Source organism: Manis pentadactyla, chromosome 1 (assembly GCF_030020395.1).
Source record: "Manis pentadactyla isolate mManPen7 chromosome 1, mManPen7.hap1, whole genome shotgun sequence".
In the NCBI taxonomy this organism is placed as follows: Eukaryota; Metazoa; Chordata; class Mammalia; order Pholidota; family Manidae; genus Manis; species Manis pentadactyla.
In genome coordinates, this window is record NC_080019.1 from 220,457,376 (window position 1) to 220,478,837 (window position 21,462).

Genomic DNA, 21,462 nt, shown 5'->3' on the forward strand with positions numbered 1-21,462 from the left:
GAAGCAGAAATCAGACATTAACAGTCCTGAAGTTAAATCTTGACATTTTAACTTACTGTTTCTATTTTCTGAACTAGGAGAAAAAAAGTGGGGGGCGGGAGTAATAATTTGCCTGAAGGATTTTAGGTTAGGCTAATGAGCATATTATGAAGCATCCATGCTTAAATACAGAGTCCTTTCACTTCCCTCGAGCATGATCTTTAGTGGCTCCAAATAAGAGTCTGTCTAATTTGGTAGTTAAGGCTCAAGACTATGGAATCCAACTCATTTTGTTAGAATCCTGGCTATGGCTACACAGTAATTGCTGCCTGACCTTGGCACATTTACCTAAACTCTTATATTCATTTACAGTAGACCATTTACTTTTTTAAATTATCAAAATATTGATTACGAAGTCCAGAGCAATTGATCTTCAAAATGTCATTAAGAAGTTCACTTATGTTAAACAGGAACCTTAATTCCTGTGGGCAGAGAGGAAGTCTTACATTTTAATTCACTCCATAAATCCTTAGAGGTACACAATAAATGCTTGTTGAATTAAAAATAGCAAATGGAAGCATCATGGCTCTAATTTTTATTTTGAGGGGCACATATTTAAAAATCAGGTTTACATATAATAAAATTCACCTTTTTTAGATGTATATTTCTTAGAGTTTTGGCTTAATAATTAAGTATGTATTTCTAAGTTTTACTACTATTAATATATAGAGTAACTTTATTACTTATTATGAGTATGACCCAACAGTTGATTCTCATTGCTTGCATCATTAGGTGCTTAGACTAAAAAATACTTATAATTTGGTTTTATCATACAGGATACATTTCTAAGCCATAGAAATCTTAATATGCAGAAAAATACCATCTCCCATAGCTTTTGGAAATTGAAGTTTTGTTAGCAACCTCCTAACATTTAGATAAGGTAAAATATATTACTCCCTAGAATTATTCTATTTCAACTTTAGTTAAAGACATTAGTCATGTTTCTAATAGAAAAAGTAGATACAAATTATGTTTCTTTACATCACTTTTCACAAAAGGATCCTCCAACTAATTTAATAAGAGATTATAATATATATTCATTTTTTTCATAGGTATATGAAAATAGTAGAAGCTCTACCAACTTATGGAGTCCATTATTATGCAGTAAAGGTAAATTCTTTTACGTGAGAAATCTTTTCCATAAGACCGTGTTATTTTGTGAGAGATAATGAGCAACACTAATGTTCTAAATAACATAAATCAATATGCATATATATGTAAATTGTCTTTAGACATTTCAGCATTTAAAATAGGATTTTCTTAAGAAAATAAAAACTTGATTATATCTTGTAATTTATAGCACATTATAAGACACATTATTTTTCCCAATATACTTTCTACATTCACGTGTTTTCCCAGAGCCTTTGTTAGTCCTGAGATGTTCAGATCCTTCTCTTTGGCACACTTATTCCTGTAACTATTCTTGGTGATTTTTCTCTCTTCTAATTGTTCACCTGTCTAATGCGAACAGGGATTCATTTGATAGTGCCTTTGTATGATCATCTCCAGTGTCATTTCAAGAGCTTCATAAAATCAAGTTTTTGCATGACTTGCAGTACCGATATATTCCATCAGTATGTTTTGTATTTGCACACTATTTTCAGATATTTGTAAGATTGACTAAGAAGTATTTTGAGATGATAAGGGATAAAGCAGTGTTAAGAAGGGAGTCTTATTTAAAGGGGGAATAATTTATAATTGATCAGTTAAGTAACTTTTTCAATTTATGACAACAATGTTTGCAATTCAAATTGGATAATAAACACTGGCATCATGAGGATACCCTGTACTAAAAATATGTACCAATTCAACTGTACTTCTACTGATTCTTAATTTGTTTGCGTTTGGGTATATGTTTGAACCTAAAATTTTCCTTCCCTAAGTCAATATAGCCATTGCTTTGGCAAACCTAAAACCAAGAAGATAAATTTATGGGGAAAAAAAACATTCTTCCCCTCCTCATATGTACCTCATAATGATCATTCAGACATCCTGTCACTTCATCACACAGTTTCTCCAAAAGTGTTTTTTTGGAAACACTTTTCTTGTTGTAATTCTTTGGAAATTTTTGTGGCTTATATAGCTGGTTGCTAATCAAGAGAACAAAGAGCTTTTTCTCATTTCTTTCTGTCTTTATTTTGTTAATGGTTAACTGGCTTTGTTAGTCTGGATTAATTCTTAGGTTAAATTACTTAGATTTTATTTCTTTTCTGCAATTGTTTAATCAAACGGCGATACTTAATTCTTTTTGATGCTATTAATAATATTGGTCAGTTTTGACTTATTTGGAGGCATTTTAATAATAAGTTAGGATTTTAAATAGTGTTTTGTTTACAAGATAGCTTTATTTTGATTTGCTGATAACTTGCTAAAAGATGAAATTGTAAATATTACTTCACCTGTAGAACACTTAACAATTAGATCTTGGGTCTCATGTTTTTCCATCTTCCAGGATAAACAAGGACTTCCTTGGTGGCTTGGAATCAGCTATAAAGGAATCGGCCAGTATGATTTACAAGATAAAGTGAAACCTCGGAAGGTAAGTGCAAATCATTTCAGACCCTTAACAAGAACCTTGAGCTATTGTGGAACTTGCAACATCACTTTCAGGGGCACCAAACAGTCTTGGACAAGAAGGAACTTTGATTAGTAAAGCTGTGGGTTCAGAGAAGAGTCAGGTTAAGTGTAAAATATTTTTTATAACTCATTTATGTATCATTTACATGGCAATTTCACATCTGATCATTTATTCTAAGGAAATAAAGTTATGCACAAAGATTTAACTAAAAAGATGTTATAATAACATACTTTAAAATACATATAATTAGGCTTATATTTTAAGTTAGTATTAACAAGATGATGCCATTTGATTTATAAATTATATATACACGCATGTATACATATACTTATTTACATTGGATCCATAAATGAATGAAATGTAAAGCCAAAATTTTTTGGTGCTGTTTTCCTCTCAGTAATATAGTTATAAGTATTCTTTTTACTACTGCTGCTATTTTTGCTTATCTTTGTTTCACATTTTAAAAAGCCGCAGCCTACGAGGTTTGGCTTTTCCAGAGCTCATAAGTTACATTATTTTCATTTGAAATTTGATTATGAAACTGTTTTTCTTGACCCAAGCACAAGCATACAATACACTTTTGCCTATATAGGAGTTTACGAGTCCATATAGATAACCATCCCCCTGTCCTGGCCTACTCAGGATTTTAAGGACTGCCCTGGTTGGTTTTGCTGCCACTCTTGTGCTTGCTGCCATCCCTGGGAGTCACAGCAGGGAAACAATGGCCCATAATAACAGACCACGGCCTGGTTTATCCGTATTATCACACCCCAGCATCGCAGCTGTAAAAACTTGTATCGCTTCTGTCTGTCTCTTGCATTATTATGTATTAGAAAAACAGCCATATTCTTCATAAAGCAGCCCTTATAATCATACCATGGTGCTTTTCATTTTATGACTATCCTTTCCATGTCAATTAACTCTTATAGTCTTTGTCCGAGCTAAAATACATCATGCTCCTCTTTTCTCCCTATTTTATAGTTGTGAAACTGACGCAGACAACACAAAAGCGTGGCCCAAGATAAACCACAGCCCCTTTCCAATGCTGATCCAGCTCTCCTGGACCAGACTAGTTGGGCAATTGAGGCTTCTTATTGGAAATCATTAATAAAAATAACAAAGCATCATTTAATACTGATGTCCATCTGTGTGAGAGACAGTAAGACAGGATGTATGTAATCATACGATTAGAATTTTGTCTTTATAAGCCCTGTGACCAAAATCAATTGAAATAAGACATACTTAGTTTTCAAGAGGAATATAAGTAATATTGTTTATACTTGAAAATTTGTTTCTAAGACCAAATTTCTAATAAATAATGCTAGAAATGATGGGCATACACTCTTTTTAAATTATTTTCAATGTCATTTTTTATTTATAGCTCTGTATTTAATTTTAAATATCCAGTGTAAAAACAAACCAAAAGAAGCAAACAGTACAGAAACATTTCAGTTGCTATCCCCATCCCCCTCATGATAACCACTGTCAAGAGGAAGATGCTGGTTCATTTAGACTTTGTCAGTGTACTTACTAAGCTTTTATAGAGAGAAAGAAATCTTACCGTGCACACTATTCCATATCGTGTCATATTTCTCTTTTCATTCTTCTTAAAGCTGCCTACTATTTCATTATGTACAAATACATAATTCATTTAACCATTCCCTTTTGGTGGGCATCAGGGCTGTTAACTTTGGGTGGGTGGGAGTGCTTAATGAATCCCAGCCAAGAAATTGGGGGTGCTATTGAATCCCAACCCCTACTTTATCTATTTAATAAGGTCAAATTATTGCCTATCATGTTTTCTTAAGGTAGACCTTACCTGTATTAACATTTTTTGGTAATTTATTTCTTCCCTGAGTTTTACTTTAAGAAATAACATTCAGGAGTCTTGCTGGTTTTTCAGAATCTTGCATGTAAATAAAACTTAAATCAACTCCTAAATAAATTCTTAACTAATGTAGCTTGAGAAAACTGAGAATCCCACAGCACAAAAAATACATCCACTAAAGACAGCCAGACTTTCTCCAAAAATAATGGTAAATAAGAATCTGCACAGTAAATATTGCAGTTAATTTCCTCTCGATTGCTGATGACTCACAGGCCTTTCTTTACAGTCACAGTTTCATAGAAATTGGTAGATTGACACTGATCATAATCAGGCTTGCTTGTTCATTCCAGAATCTAGACAAGGGTCAGAAGCCACTTCCTTTTTTCCATTTGCAGAGTTTTCCTATTTCGTTTTTAAGATGTGCTCTTCTGTTAAAAAAGGATCATAAACAGGACATCTTGTGTAATCGCTGTCTTGTCTTCTCTTCCTTCTTATTTTAGCAGATGTTCATTCTGTATCATTGTTTACTTCCTCCTTCCTTTTCTGTTAAAATCTGACAATAATTTTGCTTCCATATCTTTATTTTCCCATGTCCAAATAACTTAAGGATTTCACTGGAGGAAAGAAGTCTGTAAGTCCCTGTCCTGGCCTTATGAAATGAAAGAATGCGTAAATTTAAAGGGCCATGAGCACTGTCTTATGAAAGGAGGATCGTGCTTCAGCTGTGTGCTTGGACCTGTGCACACAGCAGGTTGCCAATGGGCGGGCAGGAATGAAGGTCAAAGTGGCAAACTGAAACAAAGGCTCAGCCTCTTGAGCCACAGGCCTGCTGGGTTGGAACTATGTGGCTTAAAAATAGGTCAGAAGGAAGATTTGCCAATAATAAGAAAGGCTGATGCCAAAAGGATGTTTTTGGAAAGGATTGGTCCAAGATCCACAGACTGAGACCCTCTGTCCTCTCAACATAACGTCTATCACTTACAGCCTATCAATGCTGGGGACTGTTGTTTTACCTCGCAGAACACCCAGCAGGTGCTCTTCATGTATTTGGGCTGTCAGGCCTGTGCCAGTCATGGATCAAGTTGTTTTTAATCTGTGTAGACTAGTGGTGCCGAGCAAGAGTTTGGGAAGCAACCCAAAGCCTGTCTCTGAGGTCTGTTGGCTCTGTGACCTTGGACACGTTCATGTTGTTTAATCTCTTTTTAAACCCAGTTTCCTCATCTGCACAGTTGGGAATAGCACCAACTGTGTAGAATGGTTGTGAGAATTAAATGAGATTACATTTAACACTGGGCCTGGTACCCAGTCATCACTCAATAACTGGTAGTTTATTTATTGGTAGTAATGGAAAGAAACAATACAGAAGGTAAGAAAAATATTCTTAGATCACCTTTGGTACAGAAGGACCCATACCCCAAGTATTTCATCTCAGAGTCCACACTCAAGTTTTATGTTTTCAGAGACTGGTAAGCACTATGCCCTGCCCAGTTCATTAACCCTCAGGCACGATGCAAATTGAGAGGACATTTTAAAATTCTGAGTTACAAACCACAAGAATTTGGGGTATTAAAAATTCAGATTATAAGCAGTTTTTTTCTTTTTAATCCTCCCTTTGTGCATGAAATGTGTTATTACAAGCTCTTATGGAATGTGAAGACATACCAGAACTCAACTTGATTACAAATTGTAGAACATTTGAACTTAAAAAGATGAAGCTTTACTTAAAAAAAAAACAACAACATGCAAAGTGCTGTTCTTCGATGTTTTCATTATTCATTCAATGGTGTTTCAAGGAAAAATGTCTGTTCTTCACAAAGAAGTAGACAGTAGGTCGGTGCTGAGTAAAGTATTAGTGTATGTCATGACTGGTTTATACCCCTCTGGCAAGTTATTTCACCTGGGAAAACCAGAACCTGTCAAAGATGGGAGAAATAAAATGGCATACTAGCCAAGATGACATAGGTAAATAAACTTTTGTGGGATAAACCGTCTTTCAAGATTAGACTCTTTCAAGAGCATTGTAACATGCTAAGAAAGTCTTGCGATATACATTGTTACCCCAGGGCATTTCAGGGTAAGGAAAAGGTTCTTAGCCTTCAATTAACTGATTTTTCTTTTCCTTCCTTCCTTTCCCTCTCCTCCCCTCCCCTCTCTTTCCTTTTTTTTTTTCCCTTTTGTTTTTTACTATTGGAATTCCCAAATGCCTAGAGCCAGAGGAATTAAGTAACAAGCACAAAAGTCTTTGTTTCTGAGTCCAGGGTCATTTCATTTAAACTGTGGCTTACTTATTTCTCAGAGCACAGCCACCTTGATCACCACTAAACCCCTTGCTTTTCCACCACTACCGTGGACCTCAGTTAGGATGCTACTTTTAACCCAGCTTAAATTCCAGATGAAGTTAATCTGTAGAAGAGAATATGTGTTGTCCAGTTGAACTTTCTACGTCAATACAAAATAAAGTATGGTGTGGAAGGAAAAAGTTGAATTAAAAATATCAACCCAAGACTGGTCTGTCCTGTTTGTAAAGTGTGTGATTAAGCTCCAGCCACACCAATAATCAATCTGATTGTTGAAACCTTCTCCAGAGTCAGTGGGAGGAGAACCCAAATCCTATGGCATGGATTTGAAACAAGAACCAGTTCTCCGCTCCTGCTTACAGGTTGGCTGACCTAGAGCTGCCACTCAACCTTTTATTTTCTCAGCTGTCAAATTCAAATAATTGTGTCTACTCTGTCTGCCTCACAGATCATTGGGAGGATCCCATGAGTTAGTGAATTATTTCACTGGGTAGATGTTTTTCCCTTCACACTATCCTCTGATTTACAGAAAGTTTACCAGACAGCATAGGAACTTCTCTTCCCTTCGTTTAGTTAATCACAATTAGAATTTTAAGCAGCTCTTCTAAGACGGGGAACTCTCAGAGAATTGGCTGGGCATTGGTGAGTCTCCATGCCCATTTCACAACCAGCAAGCAAACAGAAAGAATCCAAGGCAAACAGCTTCCTGATTGATAAAATCATCAAGTGATTGCAAGGGAGTCTGGGACGTGTAGTCTCTAGGTAGGTGGCCACAGGCAGAGCCGTAACTCAAGGTGTTCTGTCACTAAAGAGAAGGAAAAATAGATGCTGAGGATAATCAGTGGTTTCTGTCATACTGTGTTTGTTTCCTTTGAAGTCTTTTAGGGGATGCTTAGTGAGAAACAAGTAAGCAAAGAAATAGAAATAGAAGTACAAACTTTGAATTGTCTCTGATGGAAACAAAGGAGCTGGAGGGATAATAATGGGATGGGTGGGGGACATTCAGTGTGTTCAAGGAAGGCCTGTCGGAGAAAGGTGACGTTTAAGCTGAGACCTGAAGAACGGGAAGGAGTCAGGCTCATGAAGAATCGGTTGGTGTGTTCTAGTCAGAGTCAGTGTGCTGAGGGGAAGGAGGTGGGCACGTTAGAAAAGGACAAAGGAGACCACTGTAGCTAGAGAGCTTAGAGTCCAAGAGTGTTCCCTCTAGAGACCAAAGATGATGTTCGAAGAAGAGGAAATGACCTCTGGACAGGCAAAACCATTAGATTCCTTTATTTAATCTATAACTTCATGTATCTAGGCATCTGTTAAATGGCTGAATTGTTGGCCCATATAGAAAACTGAAAAATAACTCTTTAATGGGGTTGACTATTACAAATGCAGAGGAAACTAATTAGTTCATAAAGCATTGTAAAAACTTGGTCTATGAAGGAGCAGAAACAGTAAAGATTTTTTCAGACTGTACTTATGACTAAAGATTGGTTTGATTTTAATTCATTTATCCTTTAAGAACAAATTTCTAACAAGAATGTAATGTACCCTATTTCACATTTTTTCCAAAAAAAAAGTATATCGAGCCCATTCTGTTTGCAAAGACCCTGAACTAGTGTTTCATATTCTTTATCTCCTTTAAGGAAAAAGCCAGGTCCCTCTCATCAGGGACCTAACAGTCCATCTGGCAAGATAGAATTATCTTCAAAGGTAGGGATTGTATTAAAAATATTTAATGACCAGACTAGGTCCCAAACCATAAGAAGGGATGCCAGTTAAAAACATCCAGAAGAGCCATGCAGATGCCTCCAAGCAGCAGGTCAGCCCTGGTTGTACCAAATACAAGTAGTGAGCCCTCCAATGCCAGCATTACCAGGAAGTCATTAGGGTAGCCTGAGAAGGTTAAAGATTCGACCACAAAGGAAATTGAGGTGAGATGGCATACTCTTAGACTGCCAGGTGTTTATATCATGCATTTCCTGATACCTAGAGCTTTTCCTGATATACTCAGAAAGTTTTACTCCTTGTTTTTAAGACACTGATGTTTTAGGTGTGGAAGGTTGTGACATAACATCTGAAACTGATGATCACTACTTGAGTGTGTTACCATTTGGGTATGTTATGAACTTTGAGTTCATCATGGCCTCTTCTAGTCTAATCAGTTGTTTTAAATCCCCCCAGTAGGCAGTGTTCGCCTATAGAAAACAATCTGAACAACTGTTTGTTCCTAAAGGCATTACCTAGTTGAGAAAAATAGAACTCCAAAAATTCATTATCTTAGAGCAAATAACTCATCTTTTTTTCATCAATGCACTCCACCTAGCAAAGCATAGTGACCAAAAATTATCCTCTGACTCAAGGTTTCTCATTATCTGAGCTGCAGACATTTCGGGCCAGATGAATTCTGTCCTGAGCAGGGTATGAAGTTCAGCAGCATACCTGACCTCTGACCTCCGGAGGCTAGTTGCCCTCACCCTCCAGTGTGATACGCAAAATGTCTTCAGACCTCGCCCGATGTCCTGGGGGTATGGGTGAGAGCAGGGAGTGAGGCAGAGTCCTCTTTGGTTGAAAACTGCTAGTTTGAATAAAATTTGAGGGACGTGGAGTCCTTTCCTGCAAATGGCTGCCCTAACTGCTGCTTTTTCCCCTGTGAGGTAGAACTGGCGATTGTTCCTTTTTTTCTTTCTTTCTTTCTCTTTTTTGTTACCCTAACAAATGTCCAGGTGAGAAAGGCAGGGTGGTGGGCTGTGGTTAGGCTCTGGGGTTGTTCTGGTGCCTGGTTGTGTCCTGAGTGTGAATTTCAGATAGGCTCCTACTTAGCTTTGTGACCACAGCCAATTTACTTAAACCTCTCTGAGCCTCAGTTTTCTCTTTTGCAAAGAAGTAGTACCTCTCTATAGGGCTGTTGTAAGGCTCATTCTTAGTCACATAAGCATTTGATGGATAGAAGAATGGCTGGATAGAAAGCAGGTCAGTGTGGCTTTCTAAAAGCCCATAATCCTGCAGAATTCTATTCTTGTGGTGCTCCAGAAGGCAAAAGAGGTCCACTAGCTGTATCATGGGTACTTACAGTATATTCACTGTGTAGCTTAAATGAAAAAGGAAAAATCAATCATATGCTGATTTTGTTTTGCTTCATGTTATAGCAAGGGATCACCTGGGTGAGTCATTGTTTGATGTACATTCATACACTATGGCTGTGACTATCCCAAATTTAGTCATTCCCAGGTGAATTCTCAGCTAAATGATTAACCTGTGTTATAAGTGCTACTAAAAAAAAAAGCTTCTGATGGCATCCTTCCTATCCTTGCTTAGTCTTAAATCTTTGGGTGACTTCTTTCAATTTGTCAAGATTCCAAGAGGCAGTCTGATCCTTTCTGTCCAGGGCTTCCCTCGGGTTCACCCAGGAAGTCCCCCTTGCTGGCGGCAGGTGTATATTGGGGTATGCTCCGTGTCTGGGTACCCCAGGCAGGAGGGAGCTCACCGCCTGGCGCCGCCCTGCGTCTCTCAGTGGGCGTGCCCTTCCCTCATCCACCCCTCCTCCCTGTGACCTCCTGATACAGGAACAGTGCACAGATTTCCTACCCAGAGGGTGTATCAGGAAACCACCCATGAAATCAACAGAAATACAGCAGTTTTTACAGAAGCTGAAACTCAGAATTGGAAACCTGAGGGACACAGATGTGTCAACAGAATCACTTGGCTGTTTCTCATCAGTGGAGAGACAGATATGGGATCCAGACAGTCGTTTCTAATTCTATTTCTGCTATTAAGTAGCTGTCTTCCATCCTCACAAAGACATGATAAAATTAAGGAATTGGACTGAGAGTCTTTCATAACAAATACAGTTTGCTTTATCACTTACTGGATGTCAATTCTGAGTCAGGCACTGGGCTAAGTGCCTCATAAACATAATCTCAGTGAACCCTTACAGCAACTCTGTGAAGCAGGCATTGTGGGTCCCGTTTTACAGTTGAGGAAACTGAGTCTCAGGAAAGTTAAGCAACTTGCCAATAAAACAAGTGGTGGAACAGAAGGCCAACCAAGGCAGTCTGACTTGGTCCAATTGGTCCATGTAAGCCCCCGAAGGAGGAGTCTTATTCACCAACAAGAAGAGGAACTTAAGCATACAGGGTGGACAGGATATATGTGTTTATTGAAGAGGGATGAATAAATGACTCCAAGAGCATCTAATATGTGTGATATCCAGTTTCCTCAAAGTCCTTCTGCTTCTCCTTATGCTCTTTTTCTAAAGTTTGACAGTAGCCTAAGATACTTAGGAACCATTGTAATTGTGGGATGGGGACAGGGAAGAGGCAATTTCTTCTATTTCTTTCAGTCTATAGTAGTGCCTAGGAGCTAACTAAATATTGATTATAGATTTCAACAAAAAGGCTTAAATGTTAAACCTGCGCATTTCATTAAATGAAGCATAATAATGCGTAGCAAATTATTCTAAAGCCATCAACTCCCTCTACATATAAGGATAAAGGGAATTTATTCTGATTAGAGTATTTTACACAAGTTCACTTTCAAAATACAATTTGATCTGCTTTGGTTTTCTGCATCAGTTTTAAGTTTTTGACTATTTTCTTGAGACAGAATGATTAGTGTGACCTTAGAATATGTTCTCTTATGTGGTTCTTTGATTATCTCTTTGTTACTATCATTGTTTTTATTGCTCCTCTTTTATTTTTTCTATTTTATATATCTACTTATTTATTTATTTATTTTGCAACCTCAAAGTTAACCCCAGCTATTATTTCACGTGTTGCTATCTGCTTCCTTCTCCTGATGCTAAAGGGCACAGCTGATCATTCCAGATGAGTGAATAGCATATAAAGGAATCTCCAAGCTCTGATTTATAGTTTTATTTTCGCCACAGAAGTATTTCCTTTTGTCACTAATACTATAGATTCTAAAACCAATACGATTTCAAACTCATCGTTGCTAGTGAGTGCCACAGAAACAACAATAAATATAATTAACAATTGTTATTATGCTTACTTAATGATCCCTTTAAAAAACAGTCTAGCTTCATATTCTTAACTCTGTTGCAAGGCAAATAAAGCTCCTCCTCTTTTTTCCTTCCCTTCCCCCCCACCCCAAATCTCCAAGAGTGGGGATTTTGGCTTGGTCAAAATATTTTTTACTGTTTAAATATGAAAATTAGATATGTGTGTATACACGCCTGTGCATATGTAATATATTAAAAAGTCTTGCCTATAAGACATCATACCCTATATTGCTTCTACTCTGTGTGGGGCCTCAGTGTTCTCTAAATAATAGGAACTATGAAGCATACTTTGGTTCCTTCTACATGCCTTTGAACTCTTTCCTTAAATGGTTGTTTGCAACCCTTTTTCATCGTTCAGATGATAGAGTATTATTCCTTATGATATGACAGGCCATTTATCTAATGTAAGGTCCCCAGCCAGGCAGGTCAGCCTGGTGCATATTTCTTTGACCAATTTCCCCTTCTCCTTCTATTGGTCTGAAATATCCGCCTGGTTTTGACCAGAGGAGGGCCTTTTATTTATTCTTAAAGGAAGACACTTAAAGGAAGGGAATAAGATTGGTCAGTTGCCCGCCATGTGCCACACACTGTCCTGGCATGTTTTGTGAGGACTCTTTTAGTAAATGAATTCACTTCACCTCATCTCCTTTGCCACTTCAGAGCTTCGTCCTGGCTCTCTGAGATCAAGAACTCCAAAATCACTTAAAAGCAGAACAGAAAAATGTTTTTAGAAATTTCAAAGGAAAAACTAGCTTGTTTCAAGTTAGATCAAGTGCCACCACAATTAGAAGTATCTCTGAGCAACGTCAAACATCGATAGGAATCACAGTGGTAATAAATGTCTAAAATAGAAGCCTCCCCATGGTTAGCAGGTGGAAATCACACTCTTGTATAAAGCAGACCAATCTATGTTCAATTTATATAAACTTCTTTGAATCCAATTTTGCAAAATTTAAAAAATACAGGAGTACCAAGAATATAACAACACCTGCATAACCACTTAAACTGATGATTAATATTCAACAACTAATATTTTGCTGAATTTACTTCACTTTATTTTTATTAGTAAAGTAAATAAAATATCACTGGTAATGTTGAAGTTTTCTGCACCATACCACTCACACGTTCTGCCCCACCCGAGTGGCAACCACTGTCATGAATAAAATTTTCTGTCATTCGAATTCATTTTTGTACCATTACAGGCATATATATGAAATCACATTTTGCATAAAGACTTCAGGTGGGGAAATGGCTATTCCTTTCAGACTTTGAAAGTCAGCCTTGTTCCTCTGACTTCTTTGCAAACCCAGGTGCCATCTAATTATTTCAAATTCTTTAAATAAGTTTAAACCTTTCTTTCACCTTTTGAGTAGGGTTTTTGCCTGCAGGGAGTACGGTTGTTCTCATTGCAGGAACATGCTGAATAGAGGCAAAGCACTAGGATTTCACATTTGTAAGTGATAAGAGGGGGAGGTGGTGACTTTCAGGGATCATGTTTCAAGTCCAGCCCTGGGTTTTATGTGTGTGGGAATGGACGCAAAGGGAAACACAGCTGAGCTGCATTGTGGATCTTCCTGTAGAACCTGTTCATGTCCAGGGTGAGTAAACCCTCATAGAAATGTCTCCCTCCAACAGCCTCCGGTGAAATTTGTGCCGGGATTCAAAGCAACTTACTTCCCAGGAAGTATCGTTTGAATCCATGTTGTACCCCATTTAAAAGATATGCGTCTCTCGTGAGAAAATCTGATGGTGAGAACATTGCTCTCCTTTTCCTGATCAGAGGAAGGAGTGGAACTGGGGAGGTGTCACTCAGTGGCATTGCTGATGTCAGTAGCATGTCAGCCATGGGAGGCACCGTTTGTGAAATTGAGTTACACCTAAGTGTCTTGTGAAACTCAGTTCAGAACTCATCAGAGCTGACAACTAGGAAGCGAGAGGTCAAACGAACCTTGGGGGTTTCTCTCAAATTTCTGTCCCATTTTTGGAATCTCTGGATTAAAAGAAACGAAAGCCTCAAGTCTACAGACATTTTAGGAAGTCGGTATGTAGCTTTAAGCTTTTGCTAATAATTCCATCTACCTGGGTGATTGTTGTGGTGACAGATGACTGCATGTTTGGTCCACGGAGGGCTGTGTTCTTAGTGTGGGCTGGTTTATTTCACTCTGTAGGGGTTTGGGGGTCCAGTTTGAATGCTTTTGTCTTCCTGCTGCATGTCCCTAGGGACCTTGAGCTCATGCTCTTCCTTTACATGAGGTTTACGTGTTTGGGAAAAATCCTGGTTCCTGTGCTTCAGGAAATGGTTTTACTAGTAATGCATTGCAAAGAAGTTACTATTTAAACAATTTAAATGCTCTTTCAAGATTTTGGGAACACAACTTGAAAATCCAGCCAAAGTCTAATAATGGAATGAAATTGCTGTGAGTTATTTCCCTAATCAACAATACTGGGACAGAAGAGGAATTCGGTTATGAAGTCCAAGTTGAGAGGGCAAGCTGAGGCTCGGACTAGTACAAGGTCTAACATAGAATGTTGGGAATGAGCCCTAGAAATGCGCTGGGCACACTCAGTTCTGTGAATGAGCTGTTTTTTACAAATTATTTGGTTTTCAAATGCACATGGCTAATACATTCTTTTTCTCCCAGTCATATAGCAAACAACACTGAGTGCAGCAATAGAAGGTCAGCAGTGGAAATACAGAAGTGGGTTCTCTTTACAAAATCTGGAGGCTCTGCTCAGGCACTGAAAGGGCAGCTCCACCTTTCACCCTAGCCCACCCCCACTCCAATTCCTCATGCCTAGTGACTGTCACATTTCGGGGACCTCTTGGGGGAGTGAAAACTGGAAGCACAGAGAATCACCCTTGCTCAGGGTTCTGTTTTACTTTCACTTTGCATTCTTTGGAAATTTAATCTGTGGTCTTCCTGAAACATCCCTCTGAAATCTTTCCATTTGAAGATTAAAAAATATGAAGTCAACATTTTTTATCAGAAGGCATGTGCTTACCGGAATCTACAAGGATTTCCTTGCTAACTTTTTTTTTTAATTGAGTCAGAGGAAAAACAGCATGCATGTTCCCCACAATTGATTGGTTTTATTTTCAGAGAAGATTTATCGGTGAGGTGAAGATTACTGTCATAAGAAAGAATAAAATGGTTTCAGGTTGTAGTTATAAAAAGACTGAATCATGTATTTGTGCTGAAATCTTAGTGTACCTTCTTGAATATTTGATTTTTAAGCTGATTCATAGGTTTAGTAAAAATTAACGTTAATTAAAGCTGTGTTTTCTTCATTTCTTAGTTATTCCAGTGGAAACAGCTGGAGAACTTGTATTTCCGTGAGAAAAAATTTGCTGTTGAAGTTCATGATCCACGGAGGTGAGAATCACTGCTTTGTTCTGTATGGTCAGTGACTGTATTAATAATGCTGCTGTGAACATTCATGTGCAAGTCTTTGTGTGGACGTATTTTCGTTTCCCTAGGGTATATACCCAGGAGTGGAATTTCTTGGTCATGTGGTAGCTCTTTCTTTACCCTTTTGAAGAACTGGCAGACTGTCTTCCAAAGTGGCTACACCATTTTGCATTCCCACCAGCAATATATATGGTTCCATCTCTCCTACATCCTCCCTAGCGCTTGTTATTTTCAGTCATGTGTGTGTGTGTGTGTGTGTGTGTGTGTGTGTGTGTGTGTGTGTGTGTATGTGTTATGGCCATCCTGGTGGGGTGCAGAGATCCCTCACTCTGGTTTTGATTTGCAGTTCCCTCATGACTAATGAGAGCTGAGCATCTTTTCATGCGCTCATCGGCCACTTGTACGGCTCCTTTAAAGTAATGTCTATTCAGGACCTCTGCTCACATTTAAATGGGATATTCTTGGTCACTCTGAACAACAGTTACCAAGTTATCAACATGAATTAAGTCAGGATTTTAGGCTGTCAAAGCTCTTCAGAGGGATTCTCTATCAGTCCTCAGTGGTTGTTTTTCATATCCATTTATGGGTGCTTGGAGGTCAGAGAGATAGGGAAACAGATGTGATAAAAAGATGACCTGAGAGATAAGCCAAATTCTTACAAAGAACTTTGGTACCCTCCTCTTTCCCTGCACATTGTGTGCGTCTGCCTGACCCCAGCCCTCTCTCTCCTGCCCTCTCCTCTAACGCACTCTCCTCTTCTAGTTCACAAGCAGTACTCTGGACTAATTTTGAACTTGCAATTTGCAGACAATATCATTATGTTCATCCTCTGATAATGTCAAAGCTGGTCAAGTCTGCCTAGATTTGAGATGCTCTTTTTTTTCCTTCCCTAATTTTTTCTCCCCCTTCTCCTATATAGCCTGTCCCGCCACCCTCTCCCCTACAGCAACCACCAATCTGTTCTCTGTTTATGGGTATGTTTCAGTTTTGTTTGTTTTGTTTTTTAGATTACACATATGTGTGAAATTATATGGCATTTCTCTTTCTCTGGCTTATTTCACTTAGCATAGTACCCTTTAAGTCCACCCATGTTGTCGCAAGTGGCAATATTTCATTCTTTTTTATGGCCGAGCAATATTCCATTATATACATGTATATCTCTTTTACCCATTCATCTATCAGTGGACTTTATGTTGTTTACATATTTTGGCTTCTGTAAATAATGCTGCACTGAACATAGTAGTGCATAATCTTTTTGGATTAGTGATTTGGTTTATTTGGGTAAATTACCGGAAACGGAATTGCAGGTCATATGGTACTGAGATGTGTTTTTTACCTTGAGGAAGTCACTGATCCCCCAGGTCTTGGTTGCTTTGTCTGTAAAATATTACAACATTTATTTCCAAGATCTTGTGATGTTTGCACATCTTACAGTTTTTAACTAAATGTTTTTAGGACAGCCTCTAATTTGACAAATTCTTTTCTGCTTTGGAGTCTGTGTATATGTGTTTTTTTAATATGCTTGCTTTACAGAAAGGTATTATCCCATGTGATTGGTTTTTTCATAAAAGGGGAAAGTCAGAACATGGCCCCTTTCAGCATAAGAGTGTCGCAGCAGAAAAGCTGTTAAGAAGAGGCTTTTTTTCCGGCATTACTCACAAGGTACATTGGTGTTGTGCTGGGCCAGAGGTGAATAATGTGAGTGCTTTCCTTAATCTTCTAGGATTTCAGTGTCAAGAAGAACCTTTGGGCAAAGTGGCCTCTTTGTGCAGACGTGGTATGCAAACTCCTCTCTCATCAAGTCCATCTGGGTAATGGCAATTAGTCAGCATCAGTTTTACTTGGACCGGAAGCAAAGCAAAGTAAGTAACTAGAAGTGTTTCTGTGGGATAAACTCACACCCCTTGTTTGCTTTCTGTTTAGAAGATAAGTTTTCTCAGCAAAGATGCAAACACATGTGTTTTTGTCCTTTGAGGGTTTTTTTAAACTTTACTACCGTTTTCATTTTTCTCACATTTAAAAGATGAACAATATATAACCGGATCTAAAAGTTGTAAGATTTGCTAACTTCTTGGCATATTTGTGTACACTACTGACATTTTAAAGTTAATAATTGTGCTGTGCCATGAGAGAGAACTGTACATAGTTACTAAAACATTGTAGCTACAAAGCTCAAGCCTTGTATTTTTTTTCTGAAGAGTGTCACTTTAGTTTGTAAAAATTCTAAACTGTCCTCTGTGTTAACATGTGTAATTCTATAGTAACTTAATTGTCTTATTAATCTGAAATTGATTTAATTGAGTGAATTCCATTTCAATGTTTATACCTCTTAGGCAAAAATTCCTTCAGCCAGGAGTTTAGATGATATTGCGATGGATTTGACGGAGACAGGAACAGCAAGGGTCTCCAAACTGGTGACGCTGGAGGCAAAGAGTCAGTTTATCATGGCAAGCAATGGCAGTTTGATCTCCTCAGGTAACATTCCGAGATTTTTAAAAGTGCAAGCAATCTTTGTTTTATTTCACTTTTTTTTTGTCACAAACCACCTTTAACTGCATCTTTTAACCCGTAATATTGGGAATAAATAAGTGTATCAAAGCCTACAGTATGCAGCAGTTTTTGTAAAATTTTGAAAGTAATTTTTTTAAGAGTCTGAAGAAAGTTAAATTATAGTCAGGATGTATAAACACTAGATGCAAAGGTACTCAAAGACTCAAGGAAGCTTGAAAGGACATTTTCTGCCCATATATTCCATTAGTTTCTTTTTCCCACCATATTTAGTTTTTGATAAAGACAATTGTCTGATTCTCCATTTAATGTATAGTGACTATAAGCTTTGACACTCCCCCTCCCACCCCCACTATCATGTGATTGCTGCCCAAAGCCCTTCCTTTATGGAAATTCTGGAACCTCTCATGACTAAGTATATGTAAAAGTGAATTTTCCCATCTAAACCCCATTATCAACATGTGAATCTGAAGCACAGAACATTCCTTGCCTCGCTTGTTTTCTGAAAGAACATTCTAAATGACTATCTGAAGGAACATCTTACCTTGTCTCCTGCTCAGGAAAATGAGATTGTTCTTGGGTGTATCTGAAAGCAAGTTATCATTGCTTCTAAAATGAGTGAACCAAAATGCAAAAGGCGTACATTATTACCAGGCTGTGTTTGATGCCCAGAAGCATGAGAAAATGTTCTCCAGTTTCCTTTTATTATGTACAGAAACAAGGAAAAAAGAAATAAACTATTATTTAATAGTAGGTTTGGCTTTAAAATCGTTTGTCCTTTAAAAAGGAAGGAAACATGCCTTGCATAAACTTTCCTGCCCCCGCCCCATCCACACAGGTTCTCAAGACTCAGAAGTTAGTGAGGAGCAAAAGAGAGAAAAAATCCTTGAACTCAAGAAGAAGGAGAAGCTGTTGCAAGAAAAACTCCTGAAGAAAGTGGAGGAGCTTAAGAAGATCTGTTTGCGGGAGGCCGTGAGTGTCTTCTGCTCTTGGGGCTCTTCAAACTGTGTTTGGCACTCCAGCCAGTGTTGGCAACCCCCCTCATTCTGTCCTGTTTTACAGGAGCTCACCGGCAAAATGCCAAAGGAGTATCCTCTGAACGTAGGTGAGAAACCTCCTCAGGTCAGAAGGCGTGTAGGTACCACGTTCAAATTAGATGACCACTTGCTGCCCAGTGAAGAGGTATGAGCACATGTCTGAGCATTTGTATTAGCGATGAGACAGAAGAGCTGTCAGCTGAATGTGGTTGACTTGTTCTTTTGGTTTTGGAGTCACTGCTGTATATTTTTATCTTACTAGTTGAAAGCAATAATGTAGAGCAAATGAAGTTCTTTCATGCACAGTCCAATTAAAATGGAGTTATTTCTCACTACCGTACTCCCCCAAACATACAGAGCATTAAATGAACCCCCCAATGTTTATAGAATCACAAACATTATTATAAGAATTAAGAACTCCAACACCGGACACTTCCACTTAATGTTTAGTAGGCTTTGGCAGATAGTTTACCCTCTCTGAATCCTCATTTCTCCGGTCTCCATTTCCTCATCTATAAAATGCAGTAGCAATTGTTCATCCTTTTGAGGGAGGTAAGGAGTATTCAATGAAATAAGACATGTACAGCAGTCAGGTATAATAATGTTGAAACATTATTAGCCAATATAGAGTGTACTTTCTCATTTGCATGTCATCAAACAGTATGATCCTGCTCATGTTTCTTGTAGAAATTTTCCCATCTTGGGTTTAGAAAATGTAGCATCAATAATAGAGTGAGATTTGCTGTTTCCTGCGTGTTCACTGTATATCCAGCTGCAAGCTAAGCAACGTACATACATTACCTCATTTAATCTCCACCATACTTTCTATACTGTACATAGTAATGCCATTGCACAAACATAAAAAGAAAACTGAAGTATTAGAAAATCATGCAGGGTGCCCAGGGTTATGCAACCTGGAACCACCACATAGGGAAATTAAACCCAAATTAATCTGTCTCTAAGGCTATCTATGTGAATGTAACATTCTGTGTCTATGAATCTTGGGTTAAGAATCCCTTCTTGAAAAATATGATCTTCACCCAACCAACTGAATGAATGAAAAGCCATCCCTTTCTTTGAAAAAGAGAGTTGGACTAATGAGAAGTTTATGTAAATGGAGGAAGGAGGTCATGTCATCTAGAAAAATGCTTGAGGATACTTATGTAGTAAAACTAAGGAAGATTTTTTTCTCAAAGAGTATCTGATTTGAGAATTCACAAGAAGTTTTACTTATTCAGTGCATGTGAGAGTTGCTATTGTATAAATGCAGGACCCTACTTTGCAAGAACTGGAGAGCAACTTCCTAATACAGCAAAAGCTGGTTGAAGCTGCCAAGAAGCTTGCCAGTGAGACAGACCTTTGTAAAACAGTGAAGAAAAAACGAAAGCAAGATTACACAGATGCTGTGAAAAAACTCCAGGAGATTGAAAATGCAATAAATGAATACCGAATCAGATGTGGAAAGAAACCCAGCCAGAAAGCAACAGTTATTTTACCAGGTTAGTAATAAGTAAGGTTTTTTGACTCAAATAATCAGTGCCTGATGATACATAGCATTTCCAAACCAGTTCATTTGGTGAGAGATAAAAGAAAGAATGGAATTTAAAGTAACTTTCTTAATAAAAGTGGCTTGGAATTTCAGCCTTACAAAATATGAAACTTGGTGTTCGGTGACATTCTCACTATTGTTAATACCACTATTGCACTGCATTAATTTTCAGGATAAAAGAACTTTCACGGTGATATTGGTTTGATATGGGCAAATGTTCATGATATAACATGAAATGCAGAAAGGCAGGGTACAAAATTGTAACCACAACATGGTCCTGACATTGTGCAAATATAGACACAAAGACTGGTTGGGAAATGTTTCAAAATACTACTAGTTGGGGAATTTCATGTAACTTAATTTTCATCTTAATACTCTTCTGTATTTTCCAAATTCTCAACATTATGTATCTAAGACTTTCATCTTCAGAAAAGAAATAAACAAAACAATCTCACTTATTATATAGAATTCAAGTCTAAATGGCCTTGGATATTTAATTAGCACTGTTTTCAGCCTTGATCATTGATTGAAATATGATTATATTTCTGTGATTCCAAGACTATTTTTTTTTCACCTTTAAATGTGTGAAATTGGGATAATTCTTATACTAGATGGTATGTTACTGTTATGATTGGCAGTACCTTTTTTTCAACCAGGATATAAAATAATTATACACCTTAGATTTAATGAAATATAGTAACTAGGTTTTAAGTATACTTGGGGTTTAGGTATAAGAGCTGTAAAGCAGAGATAATGGCTTTTGGAAAGTGAATGCACAGACATTAACATGCAAGTGTTAATCAACTACAGTGGAGACTTTGGCTCTGAATGCGAAATCCTTTCGGCCTTAGCATTCGTTCCATTCTGAGCATACAGAGATGAGTGATTAGCAGGGCACTTAGCTTTCATACCATTTGTTGTGGCCCATTCATACCCAAAATGCAAGACTCAAGCGTCCTGCTTTACAGTGACTAACATTTGGGTAGCAGATGGTGTCAATGGTTGCACATAAATTGGGTAGATTTTATTTTTTATAAGTGTGCCTGACAGCTGACTATACTGGCACCTGGCCTTCAAGCTCTACTGTGTATCCAGTTAGGAGACAGTCTGCCTGGCTCTGATAGAGATTAGTGTTTGAGATTGGATGGGAGAAATTCCCTTCATGATGGATGGGTTTGAAGCTGACATGGAGGTGTCCTGTTTGCCTG

General features: G+C 37.9%; 1 protein-coding gene across 5 annotated transcripts in view; it reads left to right on the forward strand.

Annotated features, from left to right (window-relative positions):
- Positions 1-21,462, forward strand: part of FRMD4B (FERM domain containing 4B) — a 322,173-nt gene that overhangs the window by 285,338 nt on the left and 15,373 nt on the right. For all 5 annotated transcript variants that reach the window (XM_057507519.1, XM_057507504.1, XM_036877716.2 and 2 more), the window contains 8 exons: positions 1,092-1,149; positions 2,492-2,578; positions 15,048-15,124; positions 16,884-17,022; positions 17,494-17,635; positions 18,507-18,640; positions 18,731-18,850; positions 19,976-20,204. In XM_057507519.1, the coding sequence (XP_057363502.1) occupies positions 1,092-1,149; positions 2,492-2,578; positions 15,048-15,124; positions 16,884-17,022; positions 17,494-17,635; positions 18,507-18,640; positions 18,731-18,850; positions 19,976-20,204 (986 nt within the window). The remainder of the gene's footprint in view (positions 1-1,091; positions 1,150-2,491; positions 2,579-15,047; positions 15,125-16,883; positions 17,023-17,493; positions 17,636-18,506; positions 18,641-18,730; positions 18,851-19,975; positions 20,205-21,462) is intronic.